Source organism: Hemicordylus capensis, chromosome 2 (assembly GCF_027244095.1).
Source record: "Hemicordylus capensis ecotype Gifberg chromosome 2, rHemCap1.1.pri, whole genome shotgun sequence".
In the NCBI taxonomy this organism is placed as follows: Eukaryota; Metazoa; Chordata; class Lepidosauria; order Squamata; family Cordylidae; genus Hemicordylus; species Hemicordylus capensis.
Genome location: NC_069658.1, coordinates 161,827,409 through 161,850,446, shown reverse-complemented (window position 1 = coordinate 161,850,446; position 23,038 = coordinate 161,827,409). Strand labels below are relative to the sequence as shown.

The 23,038-nt window shown below is 44.7% G+C and overlaps 1 protein-coding gene across 1 annotated transcript in view; it reads left to right on the top strand.

Annotated features, from left to right (window-relative positions):
• The first annotated feature begins 568 nt into the window (after positions 1-568).
• TBX15 (T-box transcription factor 15) overlaps positions 569-23,038 on the top strand; it is a 143,439-nt gene continuing 120,969 nt past the window's right edge. The window contains exon 1 of the mRNA XM_053303610.1: positions 569-1,122. Coding sequence (XP_053159585.1) covers positions 921-1,122 — 202 coding nt within the window. The 5' untranslated portion in view covers positions 569-920. The remainder of the gene's footprint in view (positions 1,123-23,038) is intronic.

The following is a 23,038-nucleotide window of genomic DNA, read 5'->3' as shown; positions in this document are numbered from 1 at the left end:
TTGTTTAATCGCACGAAAATAATCTAAAGGAAGGCCGCGTTAACGACGGATTAGGCTATTAGGCTTCCCTAACAGAATTCTGCGTACAGCTGCAATTTAAATCGCAGGATATGGGGTTTTCCTCCCAGGAAGGTGAGCAGAGGTTTGTAAAAAGTACATTTTAAAAACCTCTCTGCTCCTTCATCTGGCCCACTATAAAGTTTTTAAGTCTTTTGAAGGACAAGGTACTGTTCTGTAGCATCTGTAAGTGGAAACGTCTATCTTCTGTACGTCCTCCTTAGTTTGCATAGTTTTCTCCAAGCAGCCCTGAAACTTTTCTTTGTCGGGGGCGCTTATGCAAGCTGCTTGGTGGGGGATCCGCAGAGCATCTGGGTCAGGGTGGAGGCTGGGCGCCTGCTTCTCAGTTTTATTATTTATCTATTTATGTATTTATTGTGGCGGGGGAGGGCATCATCATTTTCGATCTCCTCTCTACAAAGAGTTAATACCTCGCGGAGCACTCCGGGAGGAGCCGAACGCCAGCAGCCCGGGCGCTTGGCCCGCCCCTTCCTCATTGGCTCCAGGCGCCCAGGGTTCCAGCCTCTCCGCCTTCCTATTGGGCAGAGATTTTTCGGCTCTCTCTTGACAGGCGCTCGCAGCCCGTCCAGGGCGAGGGGGAAAAGAGGGGAAAACGCTCCCCAGAAGTTTGGATCAATCAGAGGGACGCCCGAAAAAAGATGAAGCGCAGCCCGCGAGCGCGACTCTGAGCGGCGCCGGTGACCCGGGCGGGCTGCGCGGCGGACCCTCCATGTAGCCGCCGCGCCTGGGCGCTCACGTCGGGGCCGCAGCTCCGCTCTGCCTCCGCGTCTCCTCTGCCTGGGCCGGGCCCTCCTGTGCCAACCTGCCCTTGGCCAGCCCGGGACACCCGTCGGGCGGCTAAGATGAGCGAGAGGAGGCGCTCGGCAGTGGCCCTCAGCTCGCGAGCGCACGCCTTCTCCGTGGAGGCCCTCATCGGCTCCAACAAGAAGAGGAAGCTCCGAGACTGGGACGACAAAGGCCTGGATTTGACCATGGAGAGCCTCAGCCCTGACGGGCAGCTGCCTGACGCCGACGACCCCGCCCAGTGCCTGGACCTCCACGCCGGTGAGTGGCCGCGCCGTGGGCCTTGTGGGGAGGGACAGAGGGCCAAGCGGGACACGGGTGTCCGAGTCAGGAGTGGGGAGAGGAAGAGCCGCTTCGGAGATCCACACTCCACACTGGTCCAGGGAGGTCGCCGCTGAAGGCGGCCTAAGGGCAGCCGGCGGCGGCTTTCAATCTCCCCCCCCCCTTTGCCCTACCCCCCTTTTATCCCCACCAGCGGTTCATTTTCGCACCATTCTTTTCCATCGGTCGATCCTACTGGTGGTTTTGAGAGCGAGAAGCAGCATGTTCGAATGAATCCTGCATTTCTTCCCGACCAGCCTTGGGGGTGGGTTGTCTTCAGCACGAGCGCGCCTCCTGCGTGGTGCATTCGTGTTGCTGCCAGCCTGCGAGCGAGCTGCGGGACAGGAATAGATCGGCGGCTATGAATAGGCGGACATCCAGGCCAACCTCACCTGGAATGACAAGGGGCCCACTTCAGGGGATGGCAAATGGCGCTGGGCGAGCGATGGCCCGTGGCTTCAGGTCGCCTCGTCTGTCGCGCCGGATACAGGGCGGGGAACTCAGGAGAAGGTTTCGCTGAATATCTCCTGGGACTCAGGCCTAAGCCTTTGAAGTTCCCTTACGTTTAGCCAGGAATAGGACAGGATCGGGCCCACGGGCCCATGATTAGGTGCTGCTGGGACCTGCTGGAAAGGGACGCCAAGTTTGGCAACCCAGCCGGGGCACTATTTTCAGCTCCGAATCTGGTGCCAGCAGGGAGCAGCGTGAATGGTGCACTTCAGAGCCTGGCGGGGAGCAGACAATGCCCAGCGAACTCAGAGCGCGAGGAGGGCCCGATCCTCCCCCAGCCCCAGCCTGCCGCCACGGCTTTCCCCTCCAGCAAAAGACACGCGCGGAGCGCTGTCGGGACACCGTTTTGCCCTCCTGCTCCTGGTCTCTTCTTTCGTCAAACGTTTGCTCGAATTAATAAGCAGACAGCCCGATGATCTTAAGCAAGTTTAATCGGAATTAAGTCTCACCGACTCCTCGTTTGGGTCTTATTCTGAGGGCGTGAGATTGCAGCCTCCGTAAAGAATGGGGGAAAGAAAGAAAGAAAGAAAGAAAGAAAGAAAGAAAGAAAGAAAGCTCTCCGTTTCTTTTCGAGTAATCGCGATTGATTTCAATTTATGTTCTATTTTCTGTGTTTAAACAGTTCCGACCATAACATATATTCTGACTATAAAGACACTGACAGAAAGGCCTCCTGATTTTAAAAACTGCGTTTCATGGAATCAGTTCCACTGCGTCGTTGTCGTTCCCTTGGAAATCCCCTTCAGTTATAATTAGAACAATACTGGAAGTGTTATTACCGATTTAAAGGATTTAAGAATAGCCATTTCTGGAACAGAATAAACATCTGAAATGTTTCAAACACTGTGCGTGTGTGTGTGAATTGAAATCTTTTCTTTATTTACCTGGAATGTATTTAGAATGGGGGGAAATACAATAAAATGAATAAAATTGCTTGCTCCAAATCAATCACCCAGGTAGGAGCAAAGGACCGCCGGTTCCAAAGTCCCAACCGAGCCAGTTTCACAGGCGTTACCAGGATTCCCAGGTAATGCTCGGCCTGTTAGGCGAGGCGTTGGAAGGCATTTTAGCAACTCGCCTTGCCTTCCGTTTCCCCCGCCTTCTCTCCATGAGATGATGTTTTATATTGAAAAGATCATTCCTGCAACCAAAGGCTCCTCGGAGGACCAGTCTGTGCGCCCTCGAGTTTGCCTTTCAAGGACGTGACTTTGCTGCGGCTTTTTCATCACTCTGGAAACTTAAAAAGTTCTCCGGCACCTTCCTTTGCGGAAATCCCATTTATTGCAACGGATTGAGCGGTGGATCAAGCCCCAGACAAATCTGACTTCGAACTGACCCCCCCCCCCACCAACACACAATTTGCACTGATCTCAATGGGACTTAAGTACTTCCAAATAAGTCTCCGTAGGTTTTCAGTGCCTTGCCATGAATGAACCTCAGTCCACACAATTATTTCAGGTTAAATAAATCGTCGCAATCGCAGATTTCTTAATTATGCTCCGCCTCAGAAGTTAATAATAATAATAATAATAATAATAATGAAAAAATCTGCCGGCTTTCACCTCCCTTCCATCTCAAGGAACCGGACGCATGACTACGCTTTAGTTCATCGTTGCCGAGCGCTGAGTTGCCCCTGAACTCTTTACACACTCAACCGGAACGACAGTGGAAATCGACACTAGTTTCCAGTTGAAGTGAATTTGAATTTGTGTAAATAAAATAGCGAGTTTCTGGGAAACTCCCGTTTTTCAGAAATACCAGAATACCAGGAGAGCCAGTGTCTGTAAGGCTATTTGACTTTTCCCCACAAACGTACAAAACAAAAAAATCAAATAAAGAAATCTCTCTGGGGGAATTTCGTCGCTCCCTAGCGCGAAACAAACAAAGCAAACAAGCAAGTAAGCAAGCAAACCAACCAACCAACAAACGAACGAGTCATTTTGCTTGTAAGGGTCCGAGAATAGGCAATGGAAACCTTGGGAAATCCGAACCCAATGAGGGTTTCTCGTCTGATGTGAAATCAAACGGGTTTACTTAGGAATACTAACTTATGTCTTTTTCTTTCTTCGCCGATTTATTTGGGGTTAATTTTACACTAACGGGGGTGGGGGACCAAAACAAAACTCCGCAGGGTTTCCAGGGGGAGATGTTAAAACCTCCAAAATGATCAAAACAGGAATTAGGTGCATCAAGATATTGGAGCAAACTTATGGGGAAGGATTGATAGGAGAGGCCTCCCTCCATACATTTCTTAGATCACGAGTGCACAACTTCGGCCCCCCGGCTGCTGTTGGACTATAACTCCCATCACCCCTTATTGGCTATGGCTGGGGATGATGGGAGTTGTAGTCCAACAACCTCTGAAGTGCCGAAGCTGTGTACCCCTGCTGGATTCTAAAATGATTGCGATTTAACACGAAGAAATACTTGGCGTTACTTCCCGGTCAGCCAAAAATGAGGGCTTTTCGCTGCAAGTATATATATATAAAAGGAATAATCGAAGGCAGCCGACATCGACTTCATACAAACCAAATCTCTTCCGTCCATAGTTGTATGAAAGGCTGCTCTTCGCTGCTTCTTTTAGTTTCACGGGACAGCGGCCTGCTTTTCGCCTTCCCTCTGGGTTTTCCACCAGGCCGCAAACTTAATTCTCATAAGTCTGAAGCCGGATTCTGTCAGCACCGCGGTGGGAAGCTGGATCACCACCGCCCTGATATTGACTATGCGGGTGCGATCTGGTGGAGAGAGATGGGATCCAACTGTTTCGTCAAAGACGGAGGGAGTTTGCTTTCCACCCCATTTTATTTCGCCCCCCGGAGAGTCAAGTTCGTGTTTGTTCTTGGCGCCCTGGGTCTAGGGGAGCATTTCCGGAGCCACAGGCCGGGCCAGTAGGCTGTTGCTGTTCCCCCTAGCGAGGTCTTGCGCAGTGGTGGCACCGGGGAAAGAAAAAAAAATCACTGAGAAGGGACAAAACGCATGTTTGGCATGTATCAGGGGCTAGTTAGGGGAGAGGGGGCCGTGTTCACCCCATCCCCGGTGACCCCCGGAGTAAGGGAGATAATAAAGAACATAGGGAGAGATGGTATTGGGGGGCCCTCGGAGCTGGGGGCCGGATGAACTCATCCGCTCAATTATAGCGACACCCCTGGCATGCATGTATAACGAATTGTGTCTCTCATTAGATTTATGGAACAAACAGAAATGGGGGAGCCCCCTTGGGGGGGGGCGCTTGCCCCCCCATGTCCCCCCTCTGGAGCTGACCCTGGGGCCCAAGGCTTGGGTGACCGTTGCGTTGCTGGGGGATTTTGGGTCTGGAGGAGAAAAGACGGCGGCCTCCTCGCCTTCTCCCAAGAAGATCGCTTCTGTCTGCAGGAAGTTTTCGCTGCTCGGTGTGTCTGGATTTCGGGGTGAAATCGACCGGCTGGGACACCCAGGGAAAGCGAGGAGCGAAACCTCCCTCAAAGCAGGGCCGATCTGCTCAGGTGAATCCGCACAGCGAGGTCGGGGTCTGGCTTCCTTTTGCGGCTGGAGCGGCCTGGCTCTGCGTGCTCCGACCCAATACACTTCCCTGCCCCCGAGAAAGCGGTTTTTGCTTCTCGAAAACCTCCCGGAGTAGGATGAGGATCATTTCCCCTCTTAAAACGAAGCTCAGCCCTGAATCTGCCCCTCCTGCCCCCCAGGCCCTATTTTGTTTGACGGGAGGCTCTTTTTAAATCGCTTGCGGTGGATTTTCAGTGCATTTACGACGAGGATTCCGGAGCGAAGAGAATTCCTAGTTAAAGAGGCGATGGGCCGAATTGCGGGAATGGCTGGGAAAGAGAGTGAAGAGAAGTTCAGTGTGTGAGATGGACAGGCAGAAATCGCGAGGGTCAACCTAGCTATGAACTTGCATGGGCTTCGTGGGTTTTGTTTTGCGGGCGCTGGAGGCTCCCACTGTATTTTGGGGACAAGTCCTCCTCTCCTCATGTGTCCATCTGCTTGCAGCAGTACGTGCTTATAAAGATGGCACAGATCTTTTTGCTTTCTGTCAGAGATGGTTGGCACAAAGCCGAGGTGTCTCAGATTGCCAGAGCTCAGGCCCCACTTCTAAACTGGCGATGCCTTCTGGGTCCACCCCACCTCCAGCCCAGTACCAGCCACGCATTCCAGGTGCTCAGATTCGCCCCCCCACCACCAACCCCCCCTAACCCCCAACCCCACCAAGGCTGCTGCAGGGCACTAATCCAAAGCTGGCATCAGACAGAAAGGGGAGCAGGGGAGGACCTCTCTGGGCCTTGCACACAGGCAGGGGCGTAGACATCTCAGGGGGCAAGGCACATGAGGGGAGAGGTCTTGTGGGAGCAAGCATGGATTCTCTCCTTTGCCAAGCAGGGTCCTCCCTGGTTTGCATTTGAATGGGAGACCACATGTGATCAGTGTAAGATATTCCCTTTAGGGGATGGGGTCATTCTGGGCAGGGCACCTGCATGTGTAGATCACCACTAGCTTTCCTCCTTGTTATACTACTTCTAATCAGAGGATCATAGAGTGAAAGGGCCCTGAGAGGCAGCTGTGCCTCCTAAGAATTTGCTGAGTTGCTATAAAGACAACACAGGACTGACTGTGTTGTTCAACTGACTGATGAACTTGAGCACGAGAGCTTCCTGATGCTACGGGGTGGCATTGCCTTCCCCCAAGAAATCTGGAGGGTGGCTTGAGTCCTGCCACCCCCAGCTGGCAGCCCTGTGGGGGCATTGCCCCTTCTGGGAAATCCCGGCCCGATCCCACATAGTTTACACCCCTGCACACAGGGGAAACTCCATTCACACAAAGCAGCTATTCTTCACAAGTCAGAGAGGGATGGCAGGGCAAGGGGCGAGTGGGGGGGGGGAGGAGAGCAGTCCTCTGGCTCCACCCAAATCCAGCCCCAGCCAATGAGGAACCTCTTCCAGAGGGAAGTCGACTTAGTGGTTGTGTCAGGAGGAAGCTTCACATCCTTCACTGGAACTCTGCGCTCTCCAGGTGTTCCTGCCCCAGCAACCGCCATGAGATGCCTGCCCCACCATTTGAGGACTGCTATGTTAAGCTGTGCTAGCACGGTCCAAAACAAAGCCCAGTTAGGATGAGTGGTCCAGATATCACTCAGCTGCACTTTATTCAGAAGAAAGTCTCATTTAAACCAATGGGATTTTCTCCTAAGCCCGTGTGAATGTCCAAACTGCTACCCCAGAAACATGTAACTGTAATGGACTGTACACAAGAATTCCAATACCATGTTTAGTTTCATTAAAATTGATGTAGCTAAGACTTTGTACCTAGGCCCACGGACTTGCAAGAATGTCCTATTGGAATCAGTGCTGAGTAAATGCCTTTGAGATCAATCAAGCTCCTTCCAGGTATCTGGAGCTAACTCAGCTGGCAGTCATTGCTCTCCAGGTTGCTGTTTTCTTCAGATCCCAGCTAAGCTGAACTGCTAAAATGTACACTTAATTTACATTCCCATCCTTAACCATATTATTTAGGAATACACTCAGTTGGAGTTAGGGGGTGAGAAGAATTTCCAGTTCCATTAAAGTCAGTGGGACTTGGAATCTGATCCTATCCATATTCATGGAAATAAAGTCCCAGAGATTTCAGGAGGGCTTACTTCCTAGAATCAGGCATTTGGGATGACCCTGTCTTAGTTAGGCCCCGCCCAAGTGTTCCAGTTATCTGTGTGGCAGATCAGGTCCTGGGTCTGTTACATGCAGTTGACCATAATAAAAGGAGCCCGTGTAAATGGAATCATCATCGCTTTAAAAGATTGGGAACCACCCAGGGATTGTGAACACACCCCCTTTTATAGGGTGGTATACAAATATACTAAAATAAATAAAAATAAGATACATAAAAATAATCTTCCTAAAGGTCAGGGCAGGGGCGTAACTACAATAGGGCAAGGGGAGACAGTTATCTGGGGGCCCACTGCCTTGCCCCCCCCCACCAGAGGCAAGTCACATGACTGACTCCCCCTGCTGTGCACCCGCCTGGGCTTCCTTCAGTTGTATTCATCCTCCGAAACTGATGTGAGTGTTAAGACCTGGAGCTACCAGAACAGCATGTCTTTCTCTAGTACCATTAAATGACTTGCATCATCCACAATTTACAAAACTTTAAAAAAAAATAATTTAGGATGATGTTCTATTGTGGCACATAGGTTTTTAATATCTATATCTATATCTATATCTATATCTATATCTATATCTATATCTATATCTATATCTATATCTATATCTATATCATCTGTATCTGTATCTGTATATATGTGTATATATATATAATATAAGTTTTACTATGCTTTTTGTTACCACTATTCAGCCTCATTTAAGATTTCTTTACTTCATGAGCTGAGCTTTAGTGAGGGAGGGGCCCATTTAAAAATCTTGTCTCTGGGCCCACCCCAACCTTGCTACGCCCCTGGGTGAGACTGGTGGACTTTCCCTCAGAATGGGTCCTTCTAATCTCTTAGTTGTTGATCATAACCCAGAGAGTGGATTCTCTGTACACCTGAACACTAGAAACTTTTTGTTTGTTTTTGTTTGTATAGTTTTAGCACTATAATCGCTATGTTTTCCGAGACCTTGTAAGAACAGTTCAACTTTTCAGTGCCAGGAAACAGAGCCGTATTTATTCACGAGGATACCTGATTTTGGTTTCTCGTTGCCTTGCATTTGTTAACTTCATTGCATAGCTGTTCTGGGCAGGTTCTTGCCTTATATTCTCGATATTGGTATTATAAGATGGACACAAGTCCTTACCACAATGTCATATTTCTCTGTAATGTAATGTAAAGAGATGTAAAATGTAATGTGTGGTGGAGTGTGTGTGTGTGTGGGACCTTCGACAACTGTCCAAGCAATCCTTGTAATACTACAAGATGTGCCCAAATTAATCTCTTTTGCTCTTCAGCCTGACACCTCAGCTTCAGCAGCTGTGGGAGGGATATTTATAAAGTCGACCTGCCATTCTGCTTGGCCTCTGACTCTTCCCCGATCCCAGGCTGGAGGCTGGTTGGGGCATAGCAGGTGCTTAGGGTAGCTGCCTCCCAGTGTTTCTGGCCTGTTTGTCTGTTTGTTTATTGCTCCCATGGGGAAGGGAAACAAGAAAGAATTCCAAGCACATTTGATCTGGGAACTCAGGTTGCCTGCAGCAGCATGGCCTTCCTCTCCGCTCCATGCATGCTGATACCCAACGCAGGAGGCTGCAAGGGAATTAGAGCTGAAAGCACTAATCCAGTTAATCAACATATCGGCCAATTAATTCATTAACTGCAGGTTGAAGATGACAGGTTTTTAACTGGAGCTGTCTCCTGTGATCACTGCTTAGAGCTATCGCATTGTGAACAGTCTCTTTGATTTGCTTGATCTCCGTATGGTTGCCTGATTTTTTGGGGAAACATTAGAAGTAAGCAGAGAGATGGTTATATCACCACCACCGCCACCATTAATCATTTATTATTTTTAACTGTTTAACTTGTATTAGGTGCTTAATATAAATTGAACAGCTTCAAATATCATGTGTGCTGGCTGCATATTTAATTCAGTCATCAGTTCAAAGCAAGGCAGGAGTGATTCCCATGACTCTTGATATCATTTCTTTCAAACAACTTTGATCTTTTTTGTTCCTCATGTTTGAAATAAGCTCAGGGAAGGCTGTGTGAATTGGCCTTTTGTTCTGCAAAAAAGGTTTAAATGGCTGGTTTGTGGTACAAACCGACACCCAGCTCAGCATATATTTGCATTTAAAGTGTCGAAATGTGAACATAGAGTTCTGCTGGAGTTTTTGCTGTAGCTGCATCTCTGTGTATGGAAAGATTCCTCAGGACTGACTGCCGTTGTGGTGGTGGTTGAAACACAGAGGTAACTGCAAATTTCAGTTAGTTCCCTTGTAGACCAGAGGATGGAGAAAAGAATAGAAAGCTTCCTTAGATTTTAATTCACAGAGAAATAGAAAAAAGAGCTCCTTGGTTCTTGAAAACTTATGGAGGACAGAGTCAAGCTTTGTAGAAGAGCAGTCTTTATCAGTGTTTCTCATTGTTTTTGGAGTCATGGATTGGTACATTATTCATGCACCGTTTCCTGGACCAGCAATTAGTAAGGCTGTCACCCTCCCACCACTACCCCTAGGCACCTCCCAAAAAACAATTTCGGGCAGTTCTCCGGAGCTCATTTCCAGGCAGCCCTCTCTGCTGGATAATGCTCATTTCAAGGAAGTGAAATGAATGTTTTGCAGCAGCAAGGGCTGTCTGGAAATGAGCTCCCGGTGGCCCCCACTGGCCCAAAATGGTTTTTTTTTTGGGGTGTGTGTGTGATTTTTATTAGTGATGCCTCATGGACCAGTACCCAGTGCCTCGTGGACCGTCTACGGTCCTGTGGTTGAGAAACCCTGGTCTATATAAATTTCCCCACCTTACCTGTATCCCAGACCCTTTACTTGTATACAAGACCAACAAAGACAGCAATGTAATAATAATACCCTGGAGGCTATCAGAATTCTGTTGGAGAAGGTTTCAAAACAGGCAAATGCCCTTGCCTCCCCTCCCTCCAATGCCATATATATGGAGAAAGCAAATGTTTGGTTCAGTCAGGCCCCAAATTGTTGTTGTTTATTTGTAAATGAACAGCTGAGAATATTGCTTCCACACCATTTCATGAGCAGAGTAATCTTTTCAAGTGTAAGTGTGTGTGTGTGTAAAAACCTGCCTGTTAGACCTTTTTCTGTGACCCACTGATGTCCAAGGTTCAGCTGGTTAGAACTCATGAAAGGGTCTATTGGGTGGCTTTGGCATTCCCTACACCCTCTCTGCCTTTATGGGGCAGTGGGGAAATAACTTGCCTCGCAAGTAAGAGGTTGCTGGTTTGAATCCCTGCTGGTATCACCTATCTTGGGCAGCAGCGATATCGGAAGGTGCTGAAAGGCATCATTTCATACTGCATGGGAGATGGCAACGGTAAACCCCTCCTGTATTCTTCCAAAGACAACCACAGGGCTCTGTGGTCACCAGGAGTCCACACCAACTCAGCAGAGCAACTTTACCTTTACCAAGGGGGACTGCTTTCCCCTTTGCTGATTTTTTTTTCCTGTTGGGTAGTAAAGTAAACCCTTCTCTTCCAGCAAGTGTTTGATTTGGCTCAGTGCCAAATCAAATCAAATTTAGGCACAAACTAAGTAAACTATAGCTCAGGATCTCACTTTATGAGGGGCCTCTGAATATCAAGACATGTCTAAATTTCAAGTTTTACATAATTGTTTGAAAAATAAAGGAAGAAGAGGAAAAAAGACTAACAGATATTACTGTTCTGATAAGACAAAAATGTACTTATAGGACTACACAATTATTTGTCATATTGAGTTTATAAATCTGTTCAGAAATAACTGTAAGTTGTATCAAAATTTTATTAGACCAGGGTCTGGTATAGACCAGCACCCAGCTTCATGGTTACAGGCAGTGTGCGCCTCTTCAGACGAATGCTGTTGTAACCATGAGCAGTACAGTTAGGGGTGTGTGTGAGCGATGTACTGGGATGGCACTTTTGTTTTGTTGTGCTGTGGGACCTTTTAAGCATAGCAGAGGGCCTCAGCCTGTCATACTCCAGGTCTGATTTGCTTCATTGGCTGATGCCTGGATTAAATTGCTCATGAGCAATCCCACTGAAATTAATGGGACATAACTTTTAAGTTCAGTTGGACTACTCATGAGGAATTTAGTCTGGATGTTGGCCATGGGTTTTTAGATATCTGATCTTTTGGTGTGTATGTCAAGACATTGCATTTTATTGCTATTTCTCTCCTTTTGCTTTTAAAATTAACATTGATTGTTTTAATCTGACCAAGTCAGCTGTCTTGAACATCAGGTACAGAAAGGTGGGATGTAAATAAACATTAGATATGCGCTTAAATTGATTTCAGTGTCTAATTCTGTGGCTGGACTCTCTCTCTCTCTCTCTCTCTCTCTCTCTCTCTCTCTCTCTCTCTCTCATCCTTCTCCATAACAACTAATTTGAAATGTCATTATTTGTTTCCAACAACCTTTGTGTGATTATATTGTGTTTGGTTGAATAATGTTGCAGTATGTGTGCATATCGTAAAAGGGGGAAATAATGATAAACGATAGGAAATAACTTTTATTCCACTACTTTGGAACTATCATACAACACAATAAATGACTGCAGTACCTTTAAACTACAACAGCATCTGTTTTGTTCATATCAGATAATTTAATACTTGATTTTTGTTTCAGTTTTTGCTTACAGCAAAAAAATGGTGAACCAACCTACCACATCTATTCCGAAGCTTACAAATGACTATAAATATATATGTCTCCAAGGTGCATGATGCCATCAAATCATTTTTAGGAGAAAATATTTTAGAAACAAATGAAAAACAAACCCCAATGCCTGGGCATCTAGAAATCTGAAATATGTGTTTGTACAAATTCTGTTCAAATTCGTATTTGCTCTGTTCTGTACACTACTGGGAGTAACCCAGGTAATATTTTTTCAGCACTTGCTGAGAGACAGAGTAAAGCTGCAATTCTATATAGTGATTGTATGCACTGGAGGAAGAGAACTACAGTGAGGAAAATATGACATTACTGTTTCACACATGGTAGTTATACATACTGTAGTTTCAAACTGTTACAGTCTTGTGCATTGTGTCCCACCAAATGTGAGACACTGTTCGCCATAAAGCTTGTAATAGTGACATTTCCTCTCGTCTCCCTTTAATATACTGATACACCCAATAATTAAATGGGAATTATGGGAATCTTTAGCCACATTCAAGAGAATGGGATGAGATTAGTTTTAATCCAGTGATTTTGGTGGCTCCAGACTGAAAAACCATCTCTCGTGACAATTTCAGTCACGAGAATAGTTTTTCACAGACTGACATACACACAAAAAAAGAACAATTCAGCTGAGCCTATTTTAAGGGGCAAGAAAACCAACAGCAATAACAACAAAAAGAAGAACGAGGAACAAAGAAAGCAAAAACTGGAAAGGACATAATCACAATCATATGTGATTGGGCAGATTATTATAAAACCCAACATTCAGTACTATGTTGAATAGATTTATTATTCCTGTTCTTGCTACAGTGTGCAAACAGCCACCCTGCATCTCTGAAAGTATCTGCACATTGCCTCCTTTCACACTAAAGGAGTTAGCTTTGTGCATAACCCTCCAGAGAGCCCTTCTGCACATTCTCCACTGGATGATGCCCTTTGCCATTTTCGTTTCCTACCAGAGTTCCATTACTCATTGCTCAAAGAAATAAGTTGTAGACTTTCAGCCTTTACTTGCTACTAATATTTTTGCATCCATGGGTGTATTCGTTAATAAACCAATATATTTTCTTTTACAATTAACCAGATCCTTTCTGTGCTGTAAAAATGTTGTATCTAAAGGTATTGCAAAGCTTGTCATTAATTTGATCCCTTGGTGATCATTAACTAGTTTTTTTGTTTGTTATGTGTTTTCTGGCTAGACTAGGAAGAGGGTAAACGTTTGCCTTTTGGAAACTACAACTACTCCTGAGCTCCGTTTGGATATTTGAGGGCTTGCATTATGTAGTGGTGAACCTGGACCTGGTACTAAGTATAGACTCAACAATTCCAGGTTCCACATTCCAAATTTCCTCCCTGGCAGCATCTCCAAAATAGGGCTGAGAGAGACTCCTGCCTGCAACCTTGGAGAAGCCGCTGCCAGTCTGTAGACAATACGGAGCTAGATGGACCAATGGTCTGACTCGCTATAAGGCAGCTTCAGCTTCCTATATTCCTAATGTACTCATAGTACTACTAGCCTATCTAGTATTAGTGTTTACATGGTTGTTGTAAGCATTATTGGCATTATGCATGTGACATCAAGACACAATCCTACCATATATTTTTATACCCCATTGAAATGAATGGAAATTGGAAGTACTCACATTGAGTTATGCTGGCCTTGGGCCGAAATAAACAAATAAACAGTATTATTAATAATAATAAACATTGAGTTGAATCTTGCCCTAAGTGTTGACGTTAGTATTCATTTATTAAATGTGTGTGCTGTCCTTCCTCCAAGGGGCTCAAGGAAGTATACATTCCCACCTATGCTCATTTTATCTTCCCAGCAATCCACCGAGGCAGGTCAGAGAAAAATTGTGATTGTTACAAGATGACATTGCAGAAAAATACATCTGGAGCTCTCCAGATGTGAGCCAGAATAGCAGCCTGGGTATGTGCCCCAGATTTGGTCAGGACAGGTTCATCCAGCCTTGACCTCTGAATCTTGAGGAAAGGAGGGGAAGATGTGGATTTGCCTCTGGAGGCATCTGTATCTCATTGGTTTGAAGGGATTCCTACTGCAAGGCCTGTTAAATTCCTCCTAGAGGGAAGAGAAATAAACTTGTGTTTACACACACAGAGCGGACTGGGGTGGGAATGGGGTGCGAAGAATGAGGTGGTAGAATGGATCGTAACACTTTGGATACAGGCAAGGCATGCCATGTCTGAAGAACAGTGCCTCTGCTGAGAAGCCCTCCCTGCAAAGAGAGTGATACTGGTACATTGAAGAGAAAGATCCAGGCCTTTGCATTCTGTACTGGTTTTCCATCTGCAGGGCTTTAAAAAAAAATTATTTTTTTAAAGTGGAGAGGAGCTTCAAAAATTTGATTCCCCCCTCCTGCAGTCTGAAACGGTGCAATCCATTCTACCAGCTGAGTATGCCTGCCACCTCATTCTACTGTGCAATAAAGTGTAAGTAATGGGTTTTCGTGAGAGAATCCTACAAATGCACTCAAGACTACAAGAGCTGTAGAAAAAGAGCGATGTGTCAACTGATGTCTTCATTTTAAAAGATTACATGCATTTTAAATACCCCCTGTTTCCGTACAATATTATTTTATTACCTCTGTAGGAGCGGGAAGAAGTGGGATTCAGGAGACATTCCTGTCTGGGCTATGATTTCTAGGCAAATCCAAAGAGATTCCATTACATGCACAAGTCAAGGAATGACTTACAAATCATCTATCACGTCTCCCTTTTCCCACTTGGGCCTGGGTTATTATATCAAATATCAACACAATTCGTCCTCCTCCACCAGCAGCCCCTGGCCCTATCCATACCTGTCTTTAGAGAAACTGATGTTTTTTTCAGATGGGAAAACGGAGAGGGAGGAACAGACTCCAAACTCCAGAAAAGGCTTTAATACTTTGCAGCCTGTTGTTCCTGCACCCTCTTAAGCACAGAAGTAACTACCTGTATTAGATTTGTTTGTAATCCTGCTTGTAAGGATTTTTTGCATCAAGAGCTTTAGGTTGAAAAACAGATTTCTGTTTTAGAATTTAATATATTTTGATTTCTCTGTTGCCATATTATGTTCTTATATGTTTCTTATGCATTAAAGGAGTTATATTATTGGATTTCCCCCCAGATTTATAAGATCCTAAGTGTCATGGCAGGTTACAAAGTAAAAATTATATATATATATATGTGTGTGTGTTCAATTGCATTATTTTAGCCAGTGCATCATAGATTTCAATAAACCTTTGCTAACTGTTCTAATTTAAATTATGCTATAATTTAGGTTAAGTGACATGTAAACTTTCCCCCCTTGCTATTTGCGTGCACATACATGCATGTGCTCTTGTATTGGAATTACATCTAGCATCAACCCAATGAGGTTTTTCTAATGTCAGCAAATCTTTTGGAGGTTGTCATACGCCAAGAAAAGGAATGGCTCCTTCAGTACCCAAGAATGGAGTCTGAGTTATTTGTGTCATATCTGTAATGCAAGGACATTGTGCTTACAAGGGTTTGTTTTTTTTAATATTGCATTTTGAGGGAGTAAATGTTTAATACAAGTGAGAACACTGCTTGTGAAAATAGATGTTTGAAACTGGCAGCAAACATTTTAAAGTTCTTTTTGAGTGGCTGCATTCAAAGGCTGGAAGTGGAATTTTGTTGTTAATTTCAACAACGTCTCTGGACTAAACCCTATTACCAAACAAGATATGTTATTCATGAGGTACTTTGTGATCTAGCAATTTAAATGCACAAATTATGTTTTGCCTCCTTTTTATTACTTAGAACTTGGCAGTTAAGTCAAAGTACATAGACGTATGATAAAATTTTTTAGAACATTATAGGCCATGCATACATATATACATACATACATACATACATACATACGCCTAGAGCCTTTGGAGTCAGGTGGTATATAAACTAACTAAATAAAAATAAATAAAGTGGCTGGATTATTTCTTGATCTCATAGCTAGAACAATTTTCAGCATATGATGGGGATCATAATTTTTGGAATCCATGCCACTGAATGAAAATTAATCCGGCCACAAGATGGAGCAATTCATTTCAAGAATATTATGAGGTGAGTAGGAAGCAATAATGTAATTCCCATCATGCACTAGCAAAGGGTGGCATGACGGGGAATTAGATGGCCATCTCACTGTACACCTGGCTGTCACAGGCTTTGAACTTGTCATGTCTTCAGAAATGGTCAGGGGTGTAGTGGAGGAGGGATGCGCAGGCACGGAGCACCGGTACATCTCAGTTTTTCTGGCTGTTGGGGTGGTCATGGCCATGGGGACTGCCTGTGGCACTTCTGAATTTGCAACTTCATCACTGCAAATGATGGATTCTGTGAACTGGCTCCATCTCTTTCACACTTCTTGGGCTGCTTATTTCTTGCCCCCTTTTGACAATTGAGATTCGTAGTTTCAAATGACTTGGCCAGGAAACAAAGCTTTACTATGGGTCTGGTGAACTTCTTGGTGAATTCCCCAAATATATTTTCACTATGTGATCACTGTACTTTAAGCACAGTTGTAGAGGCTGGGAATGAAGGGGTCTGATAGCTCAGTTTGTAGCTAACTTACTACTGCAAGATAATAAATGGATGCCACTTCTTGGCAATTTATTTATTTATTTCATTTATAGCCTGCTCTTCTTCCTCTGAGCTCAGCATGGTTTTTGGGAGAGAAGACAGTGAGAAGGGCCTTGCAGTTGTGAGGGGAACTGAGGGCTAGCAGAACAGGTAGATGGGCTGATGAATGGCCTCTGAGCCTGTACATCTCGTGGTTTGCTGGGATGTTTGGTTATGGATTGGTGATTGTGTTCTTTGCTGTGAGAAGTTTAGACTAGGCATTGCTACACTATCTCCATGTTGTGTTTTCCGTCAGTATTCCAGCCAGGCTTTGCTCATTCAGCAGAGCTGCAAGAAAGGAATGCTAGCCAATGCAACAGCCCTGAGATATCAGACTAAGGGGACATGGCAGTATAATGATCAGCAGTGGGTGGCCTAATATATATATTTCTGTGATGAGTGTACAGCTAGCACTTTGAAGCTGAGATGTATTCAACATTCTCCTCTTTGTATATTGATTTCAGATATGACTGGATATTCTCTGACTATCAAAATATTTGGTATCTGATTATAGTTGATTTCAATATTTGATGTTTGATAGCTGACATGCAAAGATATATTTGGTAGCTGACATGGAAAGATATCTGGCAGTCAACTTTGGCAATTAGGAATTCAGTTAGGCATTTAATATTAGGCATTTGATATTTGGTGTACATTAATATCAGTTGATGATTGGCTATATCATGCGTAGTGTTATGGAGACATCTCAGTAATGCTGTGCATCATGTAAGCCAGTGTTTGTAATGATATTTACATGCAATGGTAATTAGTCTTTGACAGTTATGAAATTCCGTATGTGATGCCTACCAAAATCAAAACTATCAAGAGATGCCAACTAGTCGAATGTCGAGGTAAAGCTTCATAGTCAACATTTGAATTCAAATTGCAAACTAAGATGACAGCATTTGAAGCTTTGACCAGTTTTGTGTATTTGAATATTGGTGATTTGTTTAAACCTTTACTCTTTGAAGAGTGGGGAGGATCCCATCAACAATTTCTAATTAGCAACCTAAGAGGTGAAACTGTAACTGATATGGGGCATTCAGGATATCCACAGATGGTTTGTAATTAGCTGACCGGCTGTAATGTGTTTTCCCTTCGCTTGCAACTCCCTGCTAGTTAATACTAATAAGGAGATTAATCTAGGGAACTCAGAAAAGTGGCCTTTTTGTTTGTTCATTTTGGCAGCTGCGGAAGGCTGTGAAATGACTTCAACTCTCATGGAATAACCTGCAATGTGAATATTAGATATTTTAATCTCTGACAGTTTATGAATTTTATTTACATCTTTTTGTTTTTATGGGACTTGAAACTGGAGTGGGCATTCAGGATATCTAGGAACGGTTTGCAATGAGCTGATGGTCTGTAGTTTGTTGGTTTCAGGCAGCTCCCTTATCATGCTTCATCTGTTTCTTGATGCTGAGTAGCTGAAGTGGACAATTAGCTTCTGGAGGCTCTAGGAGAAAGTGACGAAGCAGACTGGTTATATATGACTTGACATTTCTCAGATAAAAATACACTATGGGGCAATCTTGTACACTTTAATCGCCTTATTATTACACCAAATATATCTCCGCCTTACATTGCTGAAGGCTTCTCTCTACCTGCATGCATGCATAAACATTTGACTTCCAATAGCATGTCCTGCATAGATGGAGAAAGTATTATTTTGTTTAAAGAGATGGCAGAAAAATAGATACATTATATAAGATACATTATCACCAGTTCAAAATGAATGACCCAGGCATGTGAAATCATATTGGCAGGTGGTGTACTACATACTGCCTTAACATTAAATTAATGGTACATTAATTAAACTTTTAATATATATGGGCTTACTAGAAACAAGATTCACCTGCCCTGAAATTTGTCTTCTAAACTACTGAGAAGATGGGACTGAACCCTGAAGACATGTGACTCTTGCAACTCACACAAACCACATTCTCTCTCTCTCTCTCTCTCTCTCTCTCTCTCTCTCTCTCTCTCTCTCTCTCTCTCTCTCACACACACACACACACACACACACACACACACACACACACACACAATCTCATCAGGCAAAAGATGGACAATGACTGATCAGGATGAGGTACCAGAAATCAGGGACTGTTCCTGATAGAGAGGGACAGGAGAGCTGGTCTTGCGGTAGCAAGCATGACTTGTCCCTTTAGCTAAGCAGGGTCTATCCTGGTTGCATCTGAATGGGAGACTTGATGTGTGAGCACTGGAAGATATTCCCCTCAGGGGATGGAGCCACTCTGGGAAGAGCAGAAGGTTTCAAGTTCCCTCCCTGGCATCTCCAAGATAGGACTGAGAGAGATTCCTGCCTGCAACCTTGGAGAAGCTGCTGCCAGTCTGTGAAGACAATACTGAGCTAGTTAGACCAATGGTCTGACTCAATATATGGCAGCTTCCTATGTTCCTATGACAGCTGGAGAATCTGTGGTTCCTGGGGTTTTGAGGTTAGAAAGATATATAAGAGAGACAAAGAGAAAGAGAGGGAGACTGTAGGGAGAATACTGGTCGCTGATTTCATGCTATGGCTTCTGGAGGCCAGGGATATCTTTTTCAACTGATAGTTCCACTGCAAATGTATTGAGGATGTGGCAGTAGCAAGTGTCTGGATGGGGTGAAATCACTGCTGATGAGTCCACAGTCCACAATTGCTGGTGGTGAGTCCACAGGGGCAGCCAATCCACTGCCTCTGCCAATCTGCGCCTTGAGGTGACCATCTCATTAGCAAGGTGTCTGTGAGCAAAAGTTGCAGTTTGGCCCTCTTGGGAGGTCTTGAGGAGATCTCTACAGGATAAAGCCAACCATCTGGGTGTTCTGCTGACAGTACTAAGAATTTTAGATTGAAAAAGGAGCAGCATCAGGGCTAGAACAGAAAGAGTTGGAGTCTATCCCATCACCTAGTGTTCTAGTGGCAAAGCCATAGATAAGATGGTTTTTTGAGGGGAGGGGCAGGGCTGATGGAACAGCTTTGAGGCATGGACCTCTCTCCCTAGTAAGTTTTGGTACCTTGTGTGGGGTGCCTTGTCCTTGCAGCTTCAGTGGCAACAGCTGAGTTGAGATTCCTTATGAGTGTTTGATATCTGTAAAATTCTGAAAAGGCAAATATTTTCATCTCTCCTATTTTGCTTTTTGTTGTTGACTATCGGGTGCTGTTATTTGTGCCAAGTGCTCCCTGTTGTGCAAAGTCCCAGTCCCAATATATGAGCATTTCCAGACAGTAGTTTATTCCAATGTGTCTGCTGATCCTTATAGCCCATTTGGCAGGTGGATGAAATAACATTTTGCACATCCTGTAATGAGAGGAGAGGTGGTCTTGTGGTAGCAGCAAGCATGACTTGTCCCCTTAGCTAAGCAGGGTCTGCCCTGGTTGCATTTGAATGGGAGACATGTGGGAGCCCTGTAAGATATTCCCCTCAGGGGATGGAGCCACTCTGGGAATTGCAGAAGGTTTCAAGTTCCCTCCCTGGCTTCTCCAAGGTAGGGTTGCGAGAGATTCCTGCCTACAAACTTGGAGAAGCTGCTGCCAGTCTGCGTAGACAATACTGAACTAGATAGACCAATGGTCTGAGACAGTATATGGCAGCTTCCTATGTTTCTATGTTTCTCTGTGACTTGGCTGCCAATCAGCGAAACAACAGTATATTTTTATTATTACATTTTTTCCTAAGTTGATCACAGAAGGAAAAATTTGGGTGAGGAGGAAAAGATGTATGTGAAATCAGTTCACACATTATAGCTCTTCTTCATTACACTCCCAGCTCTGCCCATTCCTCTTTGCCTTGGTGGTTCCCTGCTGTCTGTAGCTTCCTGCTGGTGTCAAAAGATTGCTGTGCCAACATACTTTCCCCCCATTAACACCACACTGTGTTCTGTTGAGATTTAGTAGCAATTACCTCTCACCTACTGGGCATAACCCAAGGATGGATTTAACAAAGCAATTAAAACAACAACCGAACAATACACAAGGGGGTTCTCAAATGTGGATCCCCTGAGGTTGTTGGATTATAATTCCCATCACCCCAGCCAAAGGTAATTGTGGATGGGGATGATGGGAGTTGTAGTCCAACAACATCTGGGGACCCATGTTTGATAACCCCTACAATACACAAATTGCCACCTAATGGCGCAGCAGGGAAATGACTTTAATAGCAACCCAAAGGTTGCCAGTTTGAATCCCTGCTGGTATGTTTCCAAGACTATGGGAAATACCTCTATTGAACAGTAGCAATATAGGAAGATGCTGAAAGGCATCATCTCATACTGCGCAGGAGGCGGCAATGGTAAACCCCTCCTGTATTCTACCAAAAGAAAACCACAGGGCTCTGTGGTCACCAGGAGTCGACTTCGACTCGATGGCACCCTTTATCTTTACAATACACAAACAATAACAATTAATTTTAAAACTCTACCTCCTATAACTCCTCCACAAGTTTTCCTTAATAATAAGAAAAGTCTCCACAATACCTGGAGCTAGACAATGAAGGGCTTGTAAGGGGTCATCAGGCTTGAGTAGGGCCTAGGCTCCTGACTCTATGGCTGGAGCAGCTTGCTGGCAGAAGGGAGGCCTGATCTCTGCTGCTTCATAGATGCATCCTGTCCAATGACCACAGGGGCCACATGGTGCTCTCTGAGGCTCAATTCCTGCGGGTGGAACTTTGCAGTTTTTAAAACAGCCATGCTAACTGAAGTTTTACATGCTACTGCTGTTAAATGGGCTACATCTCTGTGGCTGAGAGATCTGGAAAGTCATAAGTAATAAAAATAGCACTTGGGCTTATATTCTGAAACACTTTTATTTCATTCTAGAAATTTAAGTTATCAACAGATTTAGGGTGAGGACTTAGGCATTTCCTGGGCTGGTCATTCCAGAGCCTGAAAAAGAAATATTTCTGCTTGCCATAAAACAACTTGGTCAACGTTTCTTTCTGCCCAGTTGGTACCCCAGGTGTCTTAATGGATTTTTATGGTACTCGAGGATTTTTATTTAAACTATTTGCTCACTAATCCTAATTCGGATGTTATTCATATCGTGGCCAAATATTGTTATATAATATGCCAAATGCATATAAATGTAGTCTGATTTTATATTATCATCATCTTCTTCTTCTTCTTCTTCTTCTTATTATTATTATTATTATTTTAATATTGTTGTATTGCTGGTCTACGACCAAAATAAACTTTTACTTACTTAAGGTACTCAAAGGCCCAGGTCATATGTAATACAGAACTGCGGGTCCAATGGACCCGTAGTTCTGCATTGCTCCCCCCACTCTCCTGTACACATTTGCACATTCAGGAGACCTGCCTCTCTGCAATCAGTGAGACTGCAGAGAGGCGGGGGAGCTGGCTGTGTGGGCTTCCTTCTTCCCTGAAGGACAGCCTGCACAGCCAATAGGAATCAGAGCGAGGAAGGAGCTTCCTCCCTTAACTCTGGTTTTAGAGCTGTGAAACTGCGTGCCATCGTTCATATGTAATGCTGTCACAGGCATGCCTAACCCTAAACAAGCAACAATGTAGGAAGTAATTTTAGAAGAGCTGCCAACGTTACAATCCACATCTATTAAAGTCAATGTGAGATCTATCTTCAGCTGCCATAGGATGTAGGTTGCACCTATTGCATTGCATTTGCAGCAGTAAAGCTTCTCACTGAACAGGTGTGATGGCACGGAATGTTTTTGCATATTCCAAGTGCTTAATTAACAAAGCTGTCAGAATGCAGTCCTGTGAGAGAAGAGAAAACAGTCTGTTTTTCTTTTCAGTTGTCTATGTGGTTGGGGCTCGAAAAGACTCTTGGAAAAGAGTAGACATGGGAAAAGAGTAGCTTTGGGGGGGTAGGCTGAGGATTGGGAAGAGGTCCCAGGAGAAGGAGAACTTAAGGGACAGGAAACTCAAAAACAAGGTTGCAGAGTAGGCAAGATACCGAGAAACAAGAACATGAGCAAAGGGATAGTTGAAGGAGCAAGAGATGTGAGAAAATGGCCAAAGCAGGCAGAAGACTGAACCAACATCACAGGTTGACTAGAACTAACCATCCAATTCTTGGCTGCTGTCTTCTGGTAACAATGTTTTTAAAATCCTTGACTCAAACTGGAGGGTGTCTTGGTAGCCCAGATGTGTCCTGCTATTATCCATTTGCCTAGCCCATCATTTTGAGCATGCACAGATTGGCCTAAGAGGCCTCCACTCTGATCCTAAACATACATGCTTGGAAGCTGGTACCGTAGGCTCAACTGAACATTCACATAGCCTTGGGATCACAACCTTAGACTGGAGGCCCTAGCAACAGAAATGGACTGCATTTTGGTGTTCAGACATCTGTTTATGGGGAGACTAGCTGCTCTGTAGCTGGAACGAGCTGAAGATATTTGTCAAGCCAAAGTTACAATT